The following is a 22,770-nucleotide window of genomic DNA, read 5'->3' on the forward strand; positions in this document are numbered from 1 at the left end:
CGGCGCCTCCTCCCCCATGTGCCACGGAACATTTGTTGGAGGGCCCCCTTATTTTTATTTTATTTTATTTTATTTTATTTTATTTTATTTTATTTTATTTTATTTTATTTTATTTTATTTTATTTTATTTTATTTTTTTTTATTTTATTTTATTTTATTTTTTTTATTTTTTTTTTTTTTTTTTTTTTTTTTTTTGGGAAGGAAAATATCACCAAGTTGTGCCCACTGTGTGGCTCATTTTAAACAAAAAAAAAGTAATTGCAGAGATAGTTATTCTTCTTAATTTTTACACGAAAAAAAAACACTTAAATTTTAAAATAAAAGGACATTTGTTCGTGGCACCCCATGTTTGCAATGCGCGATCTGTACTTTGGGGAAGCACCCTTCGGCTCCTTTCCCACGCACAGCACAACAGAGGGGGAATTCCCCTCAAATTGTTAGCCTTCACCGATGCAGCTGCGCTAACGGAGTGAGCACGTCCCCCCGTCCGTCGTCTCATTCTCCTCCCCCGATGAAGACCGACCCCCCCGAGTTGATAAATTCAATTTGGGTAATTGTATCACGTCATCCTTATCCCTATTACTGCTCCGTATGCTTATATAACTCTTCTTACTGTCCGAAATGTAATTTATGGCTAGCTCATCCGAGTTGCTGCTCCGAGGCGGTTGCATGAAGCTGCTAAATGTGGCGTTGTTCCTCTCGCGAATATTGTTATGTGTTCCTTTTCTTTCGTGTGATGGGTTCCTCGGTTCGCTCGTGCGCCTCGCGGGTTTCATTTGGACGGAGCCATTTTCGGGGGAGCCATTTTCAGGGGAGTCATTTTCGTTGGAGTTTTTTTCAGCGTAGCTCGTTTCGCTTACCTCCATTTCGTCCCGTCTCGTCTTTTTCTTCTTCGTCTTCTTCGTCTTCTTCATTTTCTTCTTTTTCTTCGTTTCTTCCTGCTCGCACACCTCTTCCCTTTGGGGGGCATCGCCCTCGCCCGTTTGTTCACATCCCCCGTTTTGTTTTGTCCCCTCCATCCCCCGCTCCATTTCAGCATCGGTGGCTTCTATGCTCTTCTCCTTCGTCCTTTCCGCTTCCTCCCCCCGTTTGGTTCTCTTCTCCTTCGACTTTTCTTTCCCCTTTTCCCGCTTTTTCTTCCGCTCCTCTTTACGTTTCTCCACCTTGGACTCCTCCCCCCCGTCGCTCCCACTCTGTTCCTTCAGCTGAAAGAACTCCCCCCCGGAAAGATCAAAGCTGGAAGTGTACTGGATATCCCTATTTTTTTTTGCATTTTTTTTTTTTTTTTTTTTTTTCCTTCTTTCACCTGACCCGTTCAGGCAATTTTGCGGCGAGCTGTCTCTTATGTTTGCCTCCGCCGAGCTGTCTCTTATGTTTACCTCCGCCGAGCTGTCTCTCGTGTTTGCCTCCCCCTCGCACTTCGTGGGGCTCACGTTAGTCGAGGCTTTGTCTTCTTCTGGTGGTACTTTCTCCAATCCTGCGGTGGGGGGTGGACAGCAAATGGGTGGAGAAACGGATGAGCAAACTGAAATATAAACACGAACGAAGTTGCAAATGCTCAAGAGGGGGAACAAAAGCGGAGGCAATGTAACTGCACACATGAACGGAGGCAACGTAATTGCACACGTGAACGAAGGCAATGTAACTGCGCACGTGAACGTACCCTTTCTTCCGCTCATCACCGGGGCGTCCAAGCCAAACCGAGTGGAGATCTTCCAGTCGGATGCCCTCTTCAGCTTCAAATTGTAAACGACTTGTTGTATGCTGTTTCGTGGGTGGGAGTGTCGCTGCGGCGGGGGGGTTACCTTAACATCGTTGCCTTTGGTTGAGCGAAAAGGAAGAAGGAAAGAAAGACAATATGAGATAGGTGGCGGGGGTGAGGAAGGCTCGATAACCCCCCCGGCGTCTAATTTGAGGAGGCTACCCTGGGATGAGGTCACTCTCCAAATGGACAGTTGGCGCAAACGTACCCTGTGAGAAGTAACTGAACAAATTCGTTATGATGCCGAAGTAGTCTTCCCTCTTTTCTTCATTTGGTGTGCACTCCATCGTAGCGGGGGGAGAGCAAAAGGGGGAAGCAGCAACGTCTGGTAGCCGCTGGTTAGCTGCTGATTAGCCGCTGATTTGCCGCAGGTTAGCCGCTGATTTGCCGCAGGTTAGCCGCTGATTTGCCGCTGATTTGCCGCTGATTTGCCGCCGATTTGCCGCTATTGCGTGTGATCGCTTTGGCAGAGACAGGCGTGTCCTTCTCCCCACTCCCCAGTTTCACTCAAAGTTTGTATAATAACACACGTGGGGGGGGGAAAAAAAAAGGTAAGCCGTAAAGAGAGCAAAGATGACGAAAATATAAAAACGCCCTTCTTGGCAGGACAACTGAACGGACCACTCGAGGAATATATCCCTCCAGCAACCATGTACCACTTGTGTTTCTCAGAAAGGGACGCTGTTCCTTTACGTGGTGCTTTGCGGGCAAAGGGGTAACAGTGTATTGTGCCGCTTCGCCTGGGAAGGAAGGGCTGTACTCCAAACCGCACACGGACAAAAAAAAATATAAAAAAAAAAAAGCAAAATAAAGCAGAGTAACGCGGTGTATACGAAAAAAAACGCTCCTCTTCAAATAAATGAACAGCTGGTAAGCCTTATAATCAACGGATGCACGTAACAAGCAAAGGTTAGCCTTTTTCTTCTTGCAGTTTTGCAGTTTTGCAGTTTTGCAGTTTTACAATGGCACAATTTTACAATTTTTTTTTTTTCCCCTCAAGTGGGCACATTTAAAAAGTTTTATATTGTCTACAACTGCCTCAAAGAGGAAGACAAACATTTGCTGCAAATTTTGGACAAATTTGAAAAAAAAAAAAAACACTTCAAGTGCAGCTTGCGCAGCAAAGGGACACTTCGTTTGCAATTCTTTAAATTCTCGTAAAAGGAACTTCCCCCCTTTTTAAAGAGGACGTAACTGCAGCGTTTTTCCAACAGTGCGTTTTTTTTTTTAAATAAATGAACAACTGTGTTGGGACAAATTAAGCAGAAGTTTGTCTTTTGAGGGGAAAAAAAAAAAAAAAAAAAAAAATCCCCAAATGGAAACGGATTAAACATGGGAGGAAGAGAAGCAGCGGGAGAACCCCAGAAAAGGGTTGTCTCAAAATGGGGAGTTGTTCCTGCACATACAGGAGCTTTTTCTTCTACATTTCTCCCTTTAAGGACTTCACGTGGGACATACATCCAGTGATGCTCCAGCTCGCGCGCGGCGGAATGGGCAGTGTCACGAGGAGAACAAAAAAAGGGGGAAATTCCTTCGCGTGCCGCTTCTTTTCCCTGCGTGGGGTATGCCCCCCTATTGAGGCAACCCTATTGAGGTAACCCTATTGGGGCAACCCTTTTGCATCATCCAATCGGGCGACGAAATTGCCTTAATTTCTCCCCCCCCCCCTCACATTTCTCAGTGGGTACGATTCGCTCTGATGACGCCAACTTGGGAGGCCGCCGCTACACTGAAAAGAGGCCGCTTACATTGTTTCTCTCCCCAAGTGTGATGAGCCACTTTCTCTGCTTAACCTATGCAGACACCCTGGGCAGAGTCCATATCACCTGCGCTTGTACTCTGCGCCGGTTTTTCTCAGCCGACATTTTAAGGCACACCTCCTCCCACTTGGTTCATTACACCTCTTTGCAGAGTGAACCTTTGGAATGTTCACATGATCCCCATCTTTTTCTTTTTCAAAAGGATGCCTTTTCACAATAGGGGTGTCAAATTGTGATGTGGATGATTAAAAAAAAAAATGACAAAATGGCACGCGGGGAAAAAGCGGAGAAAGCGCGGCGAAAATGTGGAGAAAACGTAAGGAAATACGAGGACGATCGATTGGCTGCGAGTGCAGCGCTGATGAGACAAGGGGGAAAAAAAAAACAAAAAAAAACAAAGCGGTAATGCGGCAAAGCGGTAGAGCAGCAAAACCCAATCGAGCGGGCAAAAAAAACCTGTAGAGACGCGGAATCGAAGGAACTGGGCAAATAACGCAATCCGCCGAGGAGTAGAACTGGGGAAAAAAATTAAAACACACCTTGGCGCATGGATGGGGAACTCACCTTTCAGTGTGTTAAGCATGAACACATTTTTTCGCTGCGGTGTGCTTCGATTCGAGAGTGTAATTGCGTAATAGTTAGGCGAAAATTGTGCAGGGATTTTTTTTTTTTTTTTTTTTTTTCTCCTGATGATTTTTCAAAGTATTCTTTACTAGCCCACCCGCTTAAAGCCTTCTGAGCTGGTCTCGCGTTTAGCTTTTTTTTTTTTTTTTTTTTTTTTAACATGTTTTGCTGGCACATGGGGCGTTTACATGTGCGTCAGTAGGCATGCATACGAGCGTACATATGCGCCCACATGTGTGTATTTGCTTACGTATGCACTGATGCATTCGCGTCCGAGGAGAGACCCATTGGGCACTTACTCTCCGCGCACGGTTGAATTGAACTCTCCCCCTCACCTGTCAAACAGCTTTCGAAAAGTATAGAGAGTAAAAAAGGAAAAAAAAAATTGCCCATCGCGGTAGTTTTTTTCTCCCCACCCATTTGGCACAACTTTGGACGTGGCGAAGATGATCGGTTTGCGTTTTGTCTGGGGGAATACACGAGCGCGCGTTTTTCCTTCGTGAACTTGGGCGTCTCCCCTCTTATATCCTTCGTCTTTCACCCTCCACCTTTCGCCCTCCATCATTCGTCTTCTACCCTTCGTCTACTACATTTCTCCTTCCACTTCCCTGCTGGTGCCGCCTCCCCCCCCTCGGTCCCGACCGCGGCGAACCATGGTGGACTACGACGACGTCACGCACACCCTGCTGATAGAGAAAATAAAAATACAGTACGATTCGAACAGCCAGTGGAACAAGTTTTTTAAATACAGCTTGAGGAACCCCCACTCGTTCGTCTACCCGGAGAGCACCCACTTCGGTAGTTACGAGCGTACATGTGGTGTGGTCGCATCGGCTGGGTGTGCACCTGTCCCTTATTGTGTTCGTTGGAGGGGCCTCACCTAGGGGTAACCCCAATGTTGACGTGTAACCGCGCGCTGCTTCTCTGCACCTGATAAAACACGCTTCTCTCCTCCCCGCAGCGCAAAATGCAGACTTCGACTACTTCAGGAGCGCCCTGCAGGCGAAGGGGTACAAACTGAACAACGTGAGCCCTCTGGATGGCGGCTACGGCGAGGTGATAACTTCATTTGAGGGGTTATGAGCGGTCCGCTTGCGCGGTGCTGCCTGGGGGGAGAACCCCAGCCTGTAAAGGCTACTTGACGGGTCGCGCAGGGAGATCCCTCCCACGCTGCACGTGTCATTTACACGTCTCGCTTCCCACTCCACCGCTACGCCTCTACACCGCAGGACGCCCCCGAGGAGAAGTACCTGCTGGAGGTGGAAAAGCAGCAGGGGAAAAACCTGGGCAAGGATGAAGACACCCTGAACAGGAAAATCGTGTGCCTCTTCAAAGAGTGCATGTACTACTTCATGAGCTTCAGCGATAAGGATGGCCAAATATTAGACAAGCCCTCCAAGAATCTACAAAGGAAAGAAATAAAGGACAGCAGTGAGTATGAGCTTTTCAAAAGTTTAAGTGATTGCATTGTGCAGCTGCACGATTCTAAAGTTATGAAGCACCAAGCGCTCATCATGACGAGTGACTTCTGTGGGTTGTTCACTCCAAAGCATGTAAAGCTGACCAAATTTTCTGATGGGTTTTTAAATTTTTTAAAAGAAAATAAAATAAAATATATGGACTTATTTTACGAGGAAATGCAAAGAAATGAGTTTTACAAAAAGAAGAAGGAGCATTACGATTATTTGAAGAACTCCTCTTTTGTCCCGCTCACCAAGGGGGAGATTTCCCTCGCCAATAAGAAGAAGGTGCCCGAAAGGGGGGTCGCCATTGGGGCAGGGCAGGCTGCGGCGAACAACCAGGGGGGGGACCCTCAGCAGGGGGAGCACCCTACGCCAATCGGTGGAGAAGTCGGCGAAGAAGTCGGTGGAGATGTCGACGGAGAGGCCTCCCCCCGAGGCGCCCTACTGCTTAAGGACCAGGCGACGAAGAAGAAAAAGACCAAGAAGAGAAAAATGCAAGACGGTTCAGATAAGGAGGAGAGCAGCGCGTGCGCACACATGGGCGCGCTGGTGAAGGGGGAGGAAGACGCGAATGGCGAAACGAAGGAAAACGTGGCCGACGCGAATGGCGAAGCGCAGGGGAAGGTGGCCGACGCGAATGGCGAAGCGCAGGGGAAGGTGGACGACGCGAATGGCGAAGCGCAGGGGAAGGTGGACGACGCCTCGGGCAAACGACGCAGCAGCAGTGGAGCCACCCAGAAGAAGAAGAAAAAAAAGAGGAAAGAAGACGACGGGAAGAAAAAGAAAGCGAAGAAGAAGAAAAAGATGCAGGCCGAGGAGGCGGCCACCGCGGCAGAGGAGCGCCAGCTGGAGTTGGTGCTGTACGAAAACGAAGACATCTGCAACTACCTGAACATAAGGAGCGAGGACCGGGCGCTGGGCCCCGCCCGCAGGGCTAGCGCGGGGGGGATCCCAATCGGAAACGGAAGCGGAAACGCAAACGCAAACGCAAACGAACATACGAATGATAACCCGCGTGAAAGTCGAACGGAACGACAGCGGAAGAACCCCGCCCAGCAGGCCACCGCACAGCAGGCCACCGCGAAAAACGCCCGGATCTTCCACATGCTGAACAAGCGAGTGGCCTCCGACGAATACATCTACAACGAAATCAAGGGGGACTTCATGAAGGAAATCAACCTGCCGAACAATTACACCTACGAGGTGAATGCAATCCAAATCTGCGATGAAGACGTCAAGATGTTCTACCGAGCTGTGCTCAGACACGTCAGCAAAAAAAAGGAAAAACTGAAAATTTACTACATCATTACAAATTTCCTCTTTTTCTTTTCCAAAATGTATAAAAACACCATCAGCTTTGATGACAATGTGCATAAGGACATCAATCGAAATTTCGATTACAAAAGTGTTATTATACAGGGGAATATGCTGCCCCATAGTTTCTTCCTCCTCTTGAAAGCACTCCACTTGATGAGTCTCCATGAGCTTATAAAAAACTTCTACCTCTCTGTGCAGTATGACGAAAGGAAGAACAAGTGCCTTCACTTCCTCAACATAACAGAAAATAAATTTTACGAAAATTTTAAAAAATTTGAACAAAATATAAAAAGTAATTTCCCACAAGTGCATAAATTTTTGCAAAATATGATTCCCATTTATAAATTTTTGATAGCTAAGGGGAAGGTCTATTGCCATTCTGAGCACTCCACCTTCTGCTTTGAAAACAGTGACCTTTTGCAGCTCACTTATAATAAGACTGCCTATGACAATAGGGGGGCCCTGCTTGTCTACGAGGGGAACAATGATGATGAGGGGAGGGGCACTCAAGGGGGGGAAGCCACTAACAGGGATGATTCTCCCCATGGAGGTAGCGGTTTGAACAACCCATACGCTGCGTGCCACTACTTTGTATACGATTCTACGAACACGCTGAGCATCAGCAGGGGACCCGTGCAAGCGAAAAAAGTCTACACCATAATTAACAACAAAGAAATGCACAGAGTGGTGAATGAGCTGGCCGATCTGAATGACAATTACACAAAAAATTTAATTAGAGAGAGGAGACTTCTCTTCATTTTAGATTCCTACGAAAAGAATAACCTCTTCCAAAATGTGCTGTTCAGCGCGCCCTTCTTCGATACCTACATTTCCCTCGTTTTCCCCTTCTACGTGAATAACTACGTGAAAATATACGAGCCTTTCGTGCACATCCCCCTGTTCAAGCCGTCCTACCTGAACATGCTCGCGGGCCACATCAAACGGAAGAAGCGCGAGCGCGAGCTGAAGGAGCAGCGCGCCCAGGGGGGGCAGCACACCGTGGACAAGATGTGCAACAACTTCTTCAGGAGCTCCCTCAACAGTATTCTCAGCACCGCGCATAACGAAGCAGTGGAGGGGGGAGAAGCGGAAGGAGCAGCTGCGATGGAGGGAGCGGATGGGGAAGCGCCCGCGGTGGACTCCACCGTAGACAACGCCGCTGCTCCCGCCGCCGTGGCGCCCCCCCTGTACACCGCGCAGACCAACGAAAGCAACATCGTCGTGAACGAGCGCGCGGCGAGAAAAACCGAAGCCGGCGATGTCCTCACGTGCATATTCGTCCTCATCAACGCCAACCACAACGCCCCCACGGAGGAGGAAAAGAAGCTCCGGGAAATCACCCTCCACATCTTGAAGGCAAAAGAAATGGAGAGCGCAAACCAAAAAACCAAGTACTCCTTCAAGTACAGAAACAGCATTAGCGACGCCATAACCCTAAGCGAGATAGAAGTGCGCAAAGGCGACTTTCCCAAAATTTTTATCTTTGGGATTGTACTAAGTAACGACATATCTGGGGGCACTCTACAAGAGGACATTCACTGCCTCTACAGTTTGCAAAACACTTTGCGGGGCAAGTACCCCTCGCGCAGATTCGAATTGGAGGCCCAGGTTTTCACCTTCTACTGGGTGTACGAGGTGCACGTGTACGGCTCCATTTTTCTGAAGGGGAGGCAGCGGAGCCAAACGCTCCGCAGGCTCGGCGAGGGCTACCGGCTGCCCTACAGCGTGCAGGTGGGGGAGCGCGCAGTTCGCGTAGCGTAGTGCACGCATTGATGTGTATACGCTTATGTGTATAAGTTTATGTGTATACGCTCATGCGCACACATTTAATGTGCATACTCTCATGCCCATACGCTCATGTGCTTCTGCCCCCCCCCCCCCCCGCGCAGTGGAAGAGCCTCCCCCTGTGGGGCTACTACCTGTACATTATCCAAGACAGCATCGACAGCAAGTACTCGGAGCAAACCATCAGCACCCTGCGAGACGACCAGGGAATAAACGTGCGGCTCTGCAGCGAAGAGTTCGACGCCCAAATTGTGCAAAAGGATATTGAAGAAGTACTTCATATGCACGACTTGGAATTAAAAGACATGAAAAATATAAACAGAAATATTTTTATGAACGTTATCTTTTTGATTGAAAATGGGCACCTCACGTATTTCAATTTCCACAACACAGACAGCATACAGATAAACCAGAGGAACAACTACCTCTGCATAAAGCTTTTCAAATCGAAGGTAACTTTCCCCTCCTTCAGTTTGAACACGCCCCTGCTGAACGACTCCTGGCTCTCGGACGTGCTGGCCAGCGAGCAGCCCCTCCCCTTCGACGCCTACTTCTACAAGTTTTGACCCCCGGGGGGGCGGCTCCCCAGGAGATAATCCACATGATAATGCTCCACATGAGAAAGTGCCCATGAAAAAGCGCCCCAAGAAAAAGCGCCCCAAGAAAAACCAATAAATCACACAGATAGGCACACGTTTACACCCCCGTCGAGGGAGCCACATTCGCGCGCAGGCAGATGCTTCCATCACTTGGGCTATCCCAAGTTGAAGCACCCATTTCGAGGCCCACTCCGCGTACGCCTTCCCTGCTGACCGTTCCCGGGGGGAAAGAGCACCCCCCCGGCATTTCACCAGCCCATTTATTTATTTATTTAATTCCCCCCCAATCTGTCAATTTTCCGCAATTTAAAATGCGCGGGCCATCTCCCCGTTTGCGCCAATTTGAAAACGCGTTTGAGCCGCCGCCAGGCAGGCCCCTCTCCGTCGTCCGCCCGTTCGTCCATCTGTGCGTTCATCCGTGCGTCAATCCATCCGTGCGTCAATCCATCCGTCTGCCGCCAACCCATCCGTGCGTCAATCCATCCGTCTGCCGCCAACCCATCCGTGCGCCGCCAACCCATCCGTGCGCCGCCAACCCATCCGTGCGCCGCCAACCCACCCGTGCGCCGCCAACCCATCCGTGCGCCGCCAACCCATCCGTGCGCCGCCAACCCATCCGTGCGCCGCCAACCCATCCGTGCGCCGCCAACCCACCCGTGCGCGCAAAAACAATTTTTAACTTTTTTTACGTGAACAAAAAAAAGAAACGAATTCGAAACGATTAGCAGTTTAGCTTTTTAAAAAGACAAGTCGAGAAGCAAACGGGAAAAAAAAATAAAAAAGCGAAAGAAAAAAGAAGCAAAAAAAAAGAAGCGAAAAAAAAAGAAGCGAAAAAATAATAATACCCAAATGGACACCTCATTGCGCGTTCGTTCGCTTGACAGCAAACCGTTTTGGCGGCAATAGGTTTTCCTTTTTTTTGTTACACATATCGTGCATGAGAAAACAAACTGGACGTTTCTTTTTCTTTTCCCCACGTCGTGGAGTTTTAAAAACTGGTCTCGGTAAGGCACTTCTTCGGTGCGGCCCAGGGGGAGTCACCAGACGAACCATCGGATTAGCCACCAGATGGAGGTCACTTGTTCAGGTTTTCTGCAGGGAGGGGGAAAAAAAACAGCATATAAAAGAGGCACACAAAATGGGCATACAAAACAGGCGTACACAACTGGCATATATAAATGGCACGCAAAACACGCCCATCTGCGCAAACACATTTACAAACACACAGCTGTGGGGACGGACACACACATCCCGCGCGCCTCGCGCAGAACAAACGGAGAGCATTCTTAATATACTTTTTTTTAATGGAATTGAAATACCGATGTTATTTTTTCTCTTCGCGGAATGACTCGGCGGCGCGCCGTGGCTCTTCGAGTTGGCACCGGCGGTGGCGGTGGCAGTGGCAGTCGCAGTGGCGGCGGCCTCGTTTCGGCTGCTCACACTGTTGCTGTGACTCGCGTGGGGAAAGCTCCTTTTCTCTCCCTTCTGGAGGAAGGGCGTGTTGGAGAAATTCTTGCCAACGTCAGAACGTCTTATGATAGCATTTTGCCTCACGCTGTTGGAGGTGTTTTGGATGTCCCCCCCTCCTTTCGCCTTAACGTCAAATGATGAGCTGCTCATGCTCCGCTCGTACAGGTATTTTTTCTTCTTATCTACTTGAAAAGAAGGCACCTTGCTATTACCGATTGGGTTATCTACTCTGTTTGCTCTGCTTCTGTGGTGATGGGTTGCCCCCCCGTTGAAGGTGCTACTGCCGTTGCTGCCGGTGGTTAGGGATTCTGCATTTTTGCCCCTCGAAGAAATGGACGCTGATTTCACGCTGTGAGATGCACCCACAATGTCCCTCTGACTTTCATATTTCTTTATTAAATACTTTACATTCGTTTTGGACTTTGTAAGGGGTCTGCCGTGGTCCCCTCCCGTGGCGGCTACTGCGCAGGATGAAGAGCCGTTTTGCCTGTCTCCCCTCATTACAGTGGACCCTCCATAATCAGACCACTTGTATTTCCCGTCGTTCGACTTGCCCCTCTTGAGCACACACTGGGGTTTCTCCTCCACAGCCAGTGTGTGATCCGCGTGGAGAGCTCGTGGGGTGTTACTTCTAAGGGTGTTGCTTCTGAGGGTGCTCCCCCTCAGGTCTGCACTGGGCCTCTCTTTCGCAAAATCGCCAACTCCCATTTGTGTTTTCCTCACCGCCTCTTCGCTGTTGCGAAGTCTGCCCTGTTGAGTCATCTGAGCGGGGGGTACCGGGGGAAAGCCCTGCCCTGCCGCTGACTCGATTGATCCCCCATGCGGAGAGGTTCTTTCCATGGAGAAGCTCCCCTGCCCATCGAGCTGCCTTCCTTTACTCTCCCCTTCCGCTGCACAAACGCTAATGTGATAATCCGTTTTATTCCCTTGTGAGTCCTCTTCAGCGTGTGCATGCTTATAAGCACTGTGCGGGTTATTACTTGAGTGCTTCTGTTCCACTTGGTATTTGCTCGGGTCTGAGTGAAAGTGGCTTTGCTCAGCCTGGCTCCCCCGTATTTGCCGCTCCGTCTGCAGCGGATCTTCATTGTGCCCCCCCACACGTCTTCCACATGTTTCAAATTTGCTATTGTTAAAAATATTTAGAGGGTCCTTCTTATCGTAGGCGGCACTGGGGTGGTGTTTCTCCCCCCCCGAGTGGATTTCCATTCCTTCTTTGGGGACCACCCCTGGGTTAGCACCGCTCTGATGCGATCCACTCTCTCTACTGTCTTTCACGCCGAACGGGGGATCTGCCTTCTCCCCAGCCAGACCACCGTGCGCCTCCCTCAGCGTAGAATCACATTTCAGTTTCAGTTCGTGCAAGTCTATATTTTCCACGGTGTCGTTTCGTAGGTAAATGCTTCGACTAATGAAAGTCACTTCTTTCTTTTCGGGAAAGCTCAACTGGGTGATGTTCCCATGTGGGGGGGTGTCTTCCCCACGCTGATGGGGTTCCCCCGGGTTGTCTTCTTCTTCTTCCCCCCTTTGATTGGGTTTCCCCGGGGTGTCTTCATCCTTCCGCTCCTGTACATCCCTCGCCCCGTTCCCCAAAGTGGGCCCCTTCTGATCATCCCGCTGGGCCACATCTGCGTCGCTTGGTTTGTCCGCGCGGGGGTCTCCTTCGCCTTCTCCTTTTACGCCTTCTCCTTTTACGCCATCCCCCTTTGAATGGTCCCCCTTTTCGCCGCCCTCCTTTACGCCGCTTCCCCCCCCCGGGGGCTGCCTCTCCACCTCCTTCGGAATCCTATACATGGTGCAGAGAAAGTCATAATCCGACGCATGGTCGACGCTCTGCAGATCGTCCAGCACCTCGGTGTTCTGCAGCTCGTTGATGTACTCCAAAATGGCCGCCTTCAAGTGCTCATATTTGCTAGAGTTGAACGCCACTTCATTCACATTCATCATTTTTAGAGATTCCAGGAATTCCCTTTTTTTATTTACCACCTCATCGATGGATAGATCAAAACTGTTGTATATCGATTCCGCGTCGAGGGTAGCATACTGACTGAATACCTCCTTGTAGGAACTCAAAATGGGTTCTTCCAACCTTTGCAGATGCTCATGCTCATCTAGAAACTTCTGAAAGGAAAAGTCCAGCCCGTAGAACTCTCCCGACGTGTTTACATTTATCGTTGGCACGCAGTTCCTTACGTCTTTGTTCAGCAGCACCTCCATTTTGCCATAATAGTAAGTCAGGTTCATTGCGTAGCTTTTTTTTATTTCGTGAGTTACATACGCTAGTAATATTAGGGGGTTGTTTTTTTTAATCCCATAGAAGATCAGTTGAATGAAAAAAAGATATTTGGTCATGAAGTCCATTCTGCTTGCGTGCACTTTGTTTGCTTCTTCCCTCGAGTGGGGAGTTGTCTCGTCTGTGTTGTTGCCCGCTCGCTGGGCCGCCTCCCCGCTGGGCTCGTGCTCTGCCTCCTGGGTGACGCTCGCCGTCCTGCTGGTGCCGCTCAGTCGCGGCTGTGTGTTGCTCGGTCGGAGATGCGCGCTGCTCGGTCGAAGAAGCGTGTTGCTCGGTCGAGGCTGTGTGTTACTCGGTCGAGGCTGCCCATTGCTCGGTCGAGGCTGCCCATTGCTGGCTCTTGGGGGGAGGCCGCCCCTTCCCGCGTTGCTCGCCCTGCCCGCGCCGAGGCCTCCGCTGCCGGGAATTACTGCACCGCTGCCGGGAATCACTGCACCACTTCCAGCAGTCACTGCACCGCCACCCCCCCCGGTGGGAATGGCATCTCCGGGGGGTGCCCCGCCCAAGTTCTCATAATAAACCGCGCGGCAGTCAAAAACGGAATGGTCGGAGTTCTCCCCCGGGAAGACGGCGCCCCCCCCTATAGCGGCATCCCCACTGAGCCTCTCCCCGTTGCATACCTTCTTGCCGTAAAAGGACCCCGAGTTGTGGCTCCCCCCAAAGGAAGCCTCATTCTGCTCTCCCTCCATCTTCCTCTTCCTGCCCCGATCGCCCTGCATCCTACCCAAATAAATGTCATAGCGGTGCAAATTTAAAAACAACAGATGTAGAATCCGATACACGAATGGGTTGTCTTTCCTATCTTCCTCACAAATTTTGTTCATAATTTTTTTATAAATTTTGTTTAATATTTTGATGTAAGTATTTGTATAGATGTAGAATTCACTCGTGTCGGTCAGGTCATCCAAGAGGATCTTTTTATTTTTCATTATATCAAACCCGAGGTTTAGAGAAACGTTGCAGACATATTCCAGCAGTTTGGAGTGGCTCGTAAGAAATTCTCTCCCTAGGAGATTATTTAGTATGCTTGTCACTAGACTTCTTGCAGTTGATCCATTTTTAAAAAAATAAATGCTCTTGTTCGTGTGAATGACCTTGGTGTATATGCTCAAACAGACGATGGTGTTTATAAAAAAAAAGGAGAAGTGGTTGAAGGACAGTCTGGCGATGCAACTTTTCTTCTTCATTAGGATGTCCACCAAGAGGACGTTGCTCAAAATCGCATTGAAGTGAACGAACGATTGGTTTATATCTTTTGCAAAACTTTTCTTAAAGAGGAACCTCAGGGAGTAGTTGGCGCCCTTAATCAGGGTGATGAACAGGCCGAAGTTTTTGAAAATGTAGTTCCCGCTCTCCTTCAGGATGAAGTTCCCGTTTTTGCTTTTCTTCCCGACCTGCACGATGTTCTCCACGATGAGGCGGCACACCTGGGGGTAAGAAGTGGGGTGATGGGGGGCGATTGGAAGTGGCGATTGGAAGTGGCGGTAAGAAGTGGGGTGGGACGTGACTACCCCAAACCGAGGCGCACACTCACCCTCGAAATGGTCTCCACATCATTGGAGTAGAGGAAAGAGGCCAAATACACGAAGCGGAAATAGATGAGCGAATTCTCATAACTATTTGACCCCTCCACCTTTTCACTATTTTTAGATTCCAAAATGTGAAATATTTCTTTGTTCCTCGAGTAGCTGTTCCCCTCCATGGCAAACTTCAAACTGTTGGAGATGCTCACGTAGGAGATCTGGTCGTTCATGTAGCTTTCGTTCGTCCGGTCCATTTCGATTTCTTCGATTTTCTTTTTCACCTCCAGCACTTCCTCCACGTTTCTGCGGAACTCGCTCACGTGTCCTGCGTTTTGCACGGCGGCGGGGAGGTGCGGAAGAAGTGAAAAGGAAGCGATGAAGGGGTGAAAGGAGACTAAGAGGCACTCGCCATGCAGCCGGGATGGACAATACACACCGCTGCCGGCCCACTTCTCACCCTCCACTTCCTTCCTTATGGAGTTCCTCTGGCTTGTGTTGTTCTTCAAGTAGGCCGCCAGCTCGCGGTTTCCCTCCTCCTTGGGGATGCCTGCGAATTGTGCGCGCAGTGTATGGAAGGGGCAAACACGGTGAAGTGGAAGGGGGGCAATCACGTTTACACGAAGTGAGAGGGGAAGCATAATGAAGTGAAGTGAAGTAAAGAGCGGGGGCAAACACGATAAACTAAGAAAGCAAAGACGCAGTTCACGCAAAGGGGGAGCGAAATAGCCAAACATGCAGACGGAGCTTAAAAAAGCCAAGCAAATTTAAAAAAAAAAAAAAAAAAAAAAAAGCGAAAAAAGCGAAAAATTTAAGCGTTACATGTGCAGCAGTGGTTGTAATAAGGGGAGTGAAAAAAAAAAAAAAAAAGCCACTTGACATGGTAAGCAAGCATGTAACACAGTGTAGACGCTACGCTAATGTACAGGTGTGGTCTCAATGCACATGACACACGGTCGAGAAAAGAATTCAAATGGAGGATGAAGAGTCGGCTAGGACTCTTCATTGTGCAAAAAAAAAAAAAAAAAAAATTATTATATGTGTATATGTATCAATACATAGGCGTGCACGCGTGGATGTGCTCCTGAGTAGTGCATATCGCCTCGGGGAGACAATCCCCCCGCTGCGCATTTGCCTGGGTGCATACGACGTGGTGGTGAACGAGTCTGCTTAGCATCGACCCTTTTCTTTTTTTTTTCTCCCTTTATTATAACCACTGCTGTGTTGCGTAATATTTCTTTGAGACATTTACACGATGCATAGTGACGTAGTAACTACTAAGTTGTGCACACGATCATGTAAGTTCAGTCACGGGGGCACATGAATCGATGTGCTTTCTTTCGTTTGGTTCATTTTGTGTGTCTTTTTTTTTTTTTTTTTTTTCGTACCTTCGGAGTCGTCGCTTTGGTAGGAGCTGTTATTTTCCTCGTCTAACGGGGGGACGGACGCGGGATGGAGAAATGGACGCACGCACGGGTAGGCGAACAGTAGTGGTGCTCGGGGGGGAGTTGTTCTCCCCAGAAAGGAGGCTCCTTCAGCGTTCCTTCAGCGGGTACACTGTGGCCGCTCTGCTCTCAACTCCTTCGGGCGCCCGTCCGCTCGCAGCCGTCGCCTCCTTTCCGCTACGCTGCAACACCACTTCGACTTACCCTCGGTGTCCTTCGGGCAAATTTTGTAATCCGGCCAGTTCTCAACGAACTCGTCGACTTTCCTCTTCAGGTAGGTCGAGATGTCGTCGTTGTCAATGCACCTGAGGGGGGCACGATAGGTTAGCGATTGGAGGGTTAGCGATTGGAGGGTTAGCGATTGGAGGGTTAGCGATTGGAGGGTTAGCGATTGGAGGGTTAGCGATTGGAGGGTTAGCGATTGGAGGGTTAGCGATTGGTGAGCATGCTCATCCGGGGGGCCCGAGTGAGCCACGCGAGGGAGCTGCGAAAAACGCAGCCAACAACGGAAATAAGGGCAACAAAGGCAGTAACACCGCCAACACCGCCAACGCAGCGCGCTCACTTGTAGAAGCCGGGGCAGAAGGACTGGATGTTCGCAAAGATCTTCAGGCAGCACATGGTGACGCCTTTGTTTTTGCTGTGAACGGTGAAGACCTGCAAAATCTTCATCACGTCCTTCTCCACGTGGAGGCACTTCTCCTTGTACAGAATCAGCAGCTTCAAAATCAGGTCCAGCGAGTCGCATATGCGCCTGGGGAAGGGAAGCAAAGCGAAGTGAATGCATTGAAGTGCATTGAAGTGAAGTGATATGACCATGCAGGTGGACACGCGGTTGACACGCGGGTGCCTCGTGGGGGGTGCTTTTGCTGGCCCATCGCGGAGGTGATTTTTTCCCCCTTTTTCACTCACTTCTGATTGCACGACGAAAGGTTCTTCAGCAGGAGGGAGAAGTAAAGCTTGTGGTCCGAGATGTAGCACAGGCAGAGGAGGATCTCCTTCAGCTTTTCTAAAATGGGTGGGCAATAAGCGGTGGGCGGCGGATGTGGGGCAAGTGTCCGAAGGGTGTAGGCACGCACACGCAGAAGTATACATACATAGGGGCGTACATACAGACGCGCCCACACTGGGGCACTCACACCAGGACACCCACTTCTCATCTCCGAGGAGGTCGCCGCGGCGTTCATGCGGTCCCAAATGAAGTTGACCACCATGACCAGCTCCTGCTCATTCAGGTACACGTAGTTGTCCTCGATCGTCTTCAGAATTATCCTCAGCAAATTTACGCACGCGCAGAGCAGCTCGTGGCTGCTTTGGTGGCCATTCAGGGTGTAGAAGATCCACTTGAGCAGCAGGCCGAGGAAGCCAGATTTGGAGAAGAGCGTCGACTGGTTGGAGCTGTTGCTCAGGTAGTCCTTGAAGAAGAGGATGCTCCTGCGGGGGGGGAGAAGCGGTTCGAGGGGGAGCGGTTGGATGGGGAGCGGTTGGATGGGGAGCGGTTGGATGGGGAGCGGTTGGATGGGGAGCGGTTGGATGGGGAGCGGTTGGATGGGGAGCGGTTGGATGGGGAGCGGTTGGAGGGGAGGCGGTCAAACAGAGTAACCACACCAACTGGGGTGAGAGCGATCAAACAGGATAACCACACCAACCGGGGTGGGAGCGATCAAACGGGGTAACCACACCAACCGCGGTGCGAACCGATCAAACGGGTGGCCGCGCCAACCCCCTCACCTGTTCACCACATTCGCGTTGTCACTAAACATGTGCACAATCAGCTCCGGGCTGCTGAAGGGCTTGAACTCCCGCGTGAGGTAGTTGGCGTGCGCCTGGTCAAAGTGCTTCTCCCATTTTAGGCCGTCCGCCTTTATTTTGTGATGCGGCGGGAATTCGATTTTTAAAATTTTATTCTTGCTGATGGAGCTAAGTCTCTTGATGCTCCTCGATTTGGACAGCGTGGGCGTTGGGCCACTCAAATTGCTCTCGTTGTTTGAAAGCCTCTTCAACTGGGAATGGTTACTCATCAGAATGGCGTAAAAGGAAAAGTCCTCTTTTGATGCTTTCATTTGGTTAATAATATCCTGGAGACACTCCTTCTTGTGGAGGGATAACTTTTCATAAATTTCTAAAAAAATCGCTCCCTTGTACTTTGCATAGATATGATCTAACACTTGGCTAGACTTCTGTCTAACCTCCTCGCAGTCATCAAAAAAAAGGTCCAAGTAAAACCCGAGGACCTTCTTCTTAATGACTTTTTCGTTTAGGAGAAGAATATGATTCGTGTTAATGTTACTGATGAGCACATGTATTTTGTTCCTCTTGGGGGATCTCCTTCCTTGGTTGTCTAAGCGGCCACTGGATTGACCACTAGCATACATGGGGGCAGCTCCCCCCTCCTCCCGCATGTTGCTCAATTTCTCGCTCATAATGAATCCGTTTATATACCCAATGTATTTTGAAATCCCCACGTTTTTACACAAACAGGAGAGTAACTTGTCGATCTGTTCTAGGCCAACATCCGCATCATCAATCATCTTCACTATGCAATCCAGGAGGGTATCCACGAACAGGTGCACATTATCTCTTAGGGAAAACATGAGCACGTAGAGGAGCTCCGCGCACTTGCTCTTACTGATGCTTAGAATCTTGTGCATGGTGTGTTTGTTAATGAGGACTTCTAGCCTCTCCGGGTTGATATAATATTTGCCCACTTTCTCTATTACGTTAATGATTTTGCTAATGTGGCTACTTCTTTCGTTTCCATCGCTCATTATATGGCTCACGTGCTGCCTAACCAGGTCACTTATGTTTACCATTTTTTCTTCCTCCTCTTCATCTTCCCCCTGTTCGTCTTCCGGGTCGTCCTCCCCTTCGTCGTAGTCTTCCTGGTCGTTCCGATTTGCCCCCTTCCACTGCTCCTGGGCTTCTGACTCTTTCGTGCGCGCGGGGAACTGCTCCCCTCCGTCCTCCTTCTTCGCAACAATTTTGGTGCTCTTGTAATTTAGATACGTGTTCGAGTAGTCTATTTCGACCGTGTTGCTCTGGGCCCCTGCAAGGGGTTCCTCTTGGTTGGCCTCCCCCCACTTGGCGTGGCGGTTGCTATGTTGGGCGGTAGCCTGACCGCTGGCCTGACCGCCAACCTGCTTCTTGCCCATCTCCCCGGCACTCACACTGCTACCGCTGCACTTGTTGGCATCCGCTGCACGCACCAGGGAGGCGGAGGACTGCAGCGAGGACTGCAGCCCCTGCCTCTGCACGAAGCGCTCCACGTCCTCCTTCGATTTGACGGACTGCCGCACGCTCTCGGAGATGCCCTCCAAGTGAGACAACACATATTTGTCTCCGTAGTTCCTGCTGAGCAGCTGCAACAGCAGGATGGAGGAGTTCTTCAGGTTTGTATTTTTCGAGTCGACGAATTTTTTCAAAAAGAAGATGAGGCTCTTCACATTAACGCTGGGGGGGGAGCCGTTCCCAGAGGAGGCCGCTCCGGTATTCGGTCCCGTGTTAGCCCCGACGTTCGCCGCCTTCAAGAGAAACAACCGCTGCAGCATCTTGATGCACTCCTCGCACTTCTTGGCATTCTTAGCGTCGCTGCTCCTTATGACGATGTCCATCACCACATTGTTATCGAAATATTGGAAGCACTTCTGCAAGAAGTTGTTGCAGAGGACGCTGTCCCTTTTGTCTTTTGTCTTTTCCATGTAGAGCGGGATGAGGACGCTCATGACTTTCACAAAGTGCGGGTTGTTCCCTTGGTGGATGTTAAAATGGTACAGGTGATCTACCAGCTGGTTGAAAAAATCGTACACTGCGTTATTCAGCTGGATGTACTTGCCTTTAAAATCGTAGCAGTTTTTTTTTATAAAGCTGAGTAGGTTCTCCAAGTGCACATTGGCCATGTTCATCTCGGAGCCGATCCATTTGGTCAGTTCGTTTATCGCTTCGATTTTGGCGGTGTAGCTGTTCGATTTCATATTATTCGTGATATTCCTGGGCAGCACCTGTTCGACGTTGTCCCCTTGGGTGGCGGCCCCCCCGGTTGATCTGCCGCCGGGCGGGTCTTCCCCGTGGGGGGGCCGGCCCGCCCCGCCTCCGGCGCTGTTTGCTACGCCGCCCCCCACGCCGCTTCCAATACCGCTGTTTCCGACAGCGCTTCCTCCACCGCTTGCTACGCCGCCCCCCACGCAGAGCGCCAAAATGGACTTCTTCTTATTCGCGGGGAGGGCGGCGAAGAAGGCGGGGTGCACCTCCTCCCCGAAGTTAGTGACAATCAGGGCGTACATCTTGCAGGCCGTGTTCTTAATATTCGCCACGGTGTCGTTTAGCAAATGCTTGGTGACCTCAATGATGGAGACGACGTTCTTCCGGTCGACGTGCTCAAACACTTTGAGCAAAAACTCGAGGGTAACCATCCTCGTGTTATTATTTTTATCCTTCAGATTCTTCGACAAATCGTCGATAAAGATTTCCATATTGTAAACGCAGATGGCCTTGGTCAGGCACTCCATGCACGCGTTGGACACCTGCTTGTTTGAGTCCTTCAGCTTCGCACAAAGGATGAAAGAGAACGACTTCACAGTGGCGTAAATCTCCTTTTCAAATTTTTCTATGAACACGTGGAGCAGCTTCAGCGTGGAAACAACCACAGGAAGGGCAGACTCATTTTTTAAAAGCTTATTAATCATACTTAAAAGGGTGCTAATATATGGGGTCTTCTTAATCGCACATTTGGCCTTCATTTTGTCGCACAGCAGATTGATGGCTTCCACTTTGATTTTCCATGGCAGTAGATTTTCATTGCTCAAGGAGTTGCTTCCACTGTTGTTGTTATTTCCACTGCTGACGTTCTTATCAATGCATCCTTCGAGGACTCTCTTCTCCCACTGCTTTGTGCAGATTTCTTTGAAAACGTCTGCCTCCTCAATTAGGTTGCTTAAATTGTTGGAAAAGGAGCTATCATTCGGGTGGTCATCTCCATCTGCCCCGATTTTCCCCTGACCACTGCTACCCTGGTTCAGTAGGTAGGTACTCACCCAGGGCTTCGCCCCTGCCCCTCTTTGGTACTCCTCCTTCTGCAGTTCCTTCGTTATGTAGTTCTTCTGTTGGCTATTCAGCTCGTTCAAAATGCAATTATGAAATTCTGCGTTTTTAATCTGGCTGAGCATTTCTATATAGAGGAGGTAGAAATTGCTCTTCACACTTTTGTCTACCATTTCGTTAAATTTCAAACAAAACTTGTTTAGCGTCTTCACGCATATGACGGATGCTCCAAAGGAGCTCAGCAGTTTGTGCAGCAGTTGAAGTACCGACGAGATGACCTTTATTTTAACCCCCTTTATGTTGGAGACTGATTTGTTCGCCTTTAAATATATGCCATGCATATGCTCACACAAGACAGTTAGCACATTCACAGTCACCTTATCGCTCGAGCAGAATTCTATTATCTTGCTCACGATGCTGTAGCCACTGTCGAAGGACTTGGCGTTCGTTAGGATCTTCTCGATTAGCACCCTTTCGATTTTTGTAAAAATGGCAAATAATTTATTCTTCACATCGTTTACGAACGAGTTGGTCAGTTCCTCCTCATTTGGGTACACCTCCTTAAAACTGTAAAAATGGATTTCCTTAAGCACCCGGATGTACTCTGCCGTCATCTCGGCCGCCTTTATTTGGCAGATCAAATTGTTGTCTCCTAGGTACTTGAGCACGCTGTCTTCTTCCTTAAAGAGCAGATTGGCCACCTCCATTTTCTCCTTCGTGTTGCCTTCTCCCGAGAAGCACTTGATCACTTGGTTGTACCCGTGCATTCGGAACTTCACCTGGCTGCTGTTTACGCGCACGGTTAGGTCGATTTGGGACAGGTCTTCCGTGGGGTCCTCCGCTGGATCCTCCGTGCGATTTTCTGCGGGGTTCTCTGTGGGATCCTCTGTCTCCGCTTTCCCGCCACCCCTTTTCCCCCCACCCGCGCTGTGGCTCGCGTTTTCCCTCTTGTCATACGCTCCATTAACGCTGCCTCTCCCCTTTTCACACTCCTCCCCCACGCCCCCCTTCACCTTGCTCGCGTTTTTCCCCACCACGCCTCCGCCGAGCGCCCCCTTGGCGAGTTCCCTCTGCAGCAGCTGCTCGAAAATGTCGCCGCTGTTATTTTCGCTCTCCTCCGCGTTGAAGTGGCTGTTCAGCGCGCCTTCGTCCTGCGCGGCCTCTCCGGCCGGCTTGCCCCTGTTAGCGGCGTTGTTAGTGGCGTTGTTAGCGGTGCTGCTACTACCGCCATTACCGCTGCTACCACCCTTTGGCGCGCCCTTCCCCCTCTCCTGCTCCTCCGCCGCGTTCCCCAGGTCCCCCCGCAGCGGCCCCGTGCGCCCGTGCACCACGCTCTTCCCTATCCGCAGGAACTTCCTGTTGTCCATCGCAGGACCTCCTCCAGGGCTTCTTCCGAACAGCCGCCTATCTCGGGTGCGCGTCTTCTGACGCCTGTGCTTCTGCCCGCGCGCAGAGGGGGGTGCCGAATGAGCAGTTTTCTCGTGGACGAACGGGAAGGGGAAAAGAGACGGGAGGAAGTAGGGGCAGAAGGAAGGGCAGCCTGAGGGGAAGACAGTATGGCATCCGGTATGGCATCCGGTAGGGCCCTTTCACCCTCAACCAGCTGAGGAGGCACTCTCACGCGAACGAGAGACCGGGCGTCATTCCGTGTGTGGGTACGTTCATGCAGACATGCCTACTCTCCGTGTGCGCAGCGAG

General features: G+C 50.2%; 3 protein-coding genes across 3 annotated transcripts, besides 13 other annotated features; 1 reads left to right on the plus strand and 2 right to left on the minus strand.

Annotated features, from left to right (window-relative positions):
* Positions 1 to 461: 461 nt before the first annotated feature.
* On the minus strand, positions 462 to 1,813 carry PVX_116750 (hypothetical protein; the record flags this gene model as incomplete). Its single annotated transcript, XM_001615594.1, has 3 exons — positions 462 to 1,477; positions 1,664 to 1,764; positions 1,806 to 1,813. 3 exons carry the CDS (start codon positions 1,811 to 1,813, stop codon positions 462 to 464), a joined length of 1,125 nt encoding a protein of 374 aa, XP_001615644.1.
* Positions 711 to 731: a microsatellite.
* Positions 1,814 to 2,948: 1,135 nt separating the features above from the next.
* Positions 2,949 to 2,976: a microsatellite.
* A 1,338-nt stretch (positions 2,977 to 4,314) lies between these two features.
* PVX_116755 (hypothetical protein, conserved) lies at positions 4,315 to 9,277 on the plus strand (the record flags this gene model as incomplete). Its single annotated transcript, XM_001615595.1, has 4 exons — positions 4,315 to 4,944; positions 5,108 to 5,202; positions 5,376 to 8,657; positions 8,816 to 9,277. The coding sequence occupies exons 1-4, from the start codon at positions 4,800 to 4,802 to the stop codon at positions 9,275 to 9,277; spliced, it is 3,984 nt and encodes a 1,327-aa protein (XP_001615645.1). The 5' UTR covers positions 4,315 to 4,799.
* Positions 5,706 to 5,734: a microsatellite.
* Positions 7,409 to 7,431: a microsatellite.
* A 1,116-nt stretch (positions 9,278 to 10,393) lies between the features above and the next one.
* Positions 10,394 to 22,439, minus strand: PVX_116760 (hypothetical protein, conserved; the record flags this gene model as incomplete). Its single annotated transcript, XM_001615596.1, has 9 exons — positions 10,394 to 14,497; positions 14,605 to 14,918; positions 15,051 to 15,140; positions 15,979 to 16,020; positions 16,240 to 16,340; positions 16,601 to 16,789; positions 16,948 to 17,044; positions 17,189 to 17,469; positions 17,767 to 22,439. 9 exons carry the CDS (start codon positions 22,437 to 22,439, stop codon positions 10,394 to 10,396), a joined length of 9,891 nt encoding a protein of 3,296 aa, XP_001615646.1.
* Positions 11,478 to 11,537: a microsatellite.
* Positions 11,920 to 11,987: a microsatellite.
* Positions 14,364 to 14,399: a microsatellite.
* Positions 14,538 to 14,558: a microsatellite.
* Positions 16,203 to 16,228: a microsatellite.
* Positions 17,206 to 17,244: a microsatellite.
* Positions 17,453 to 17,474: a microsatellite.
* Positions 18,308 to 18,367: a microsatellite.
* Positions 20,734 to 20,762: a microsatellite.
* Positions 22,440 to 22,770: the final 331 nt, after the last annotated feature.

This window comes from Plasmodium vivax, chromosome 12 (assembly GCF_000002415.2).
Source record: "Plasmodium vivax chromosome 12, whole genome shotgun sequence".
Taxonomy (NCBI): domain Eukaryota; phylum Apicomplexa; class Aconoidasida; order Haemosporida; family Plasmodiidae; genus Plasmodium; species Plasmodium vivax.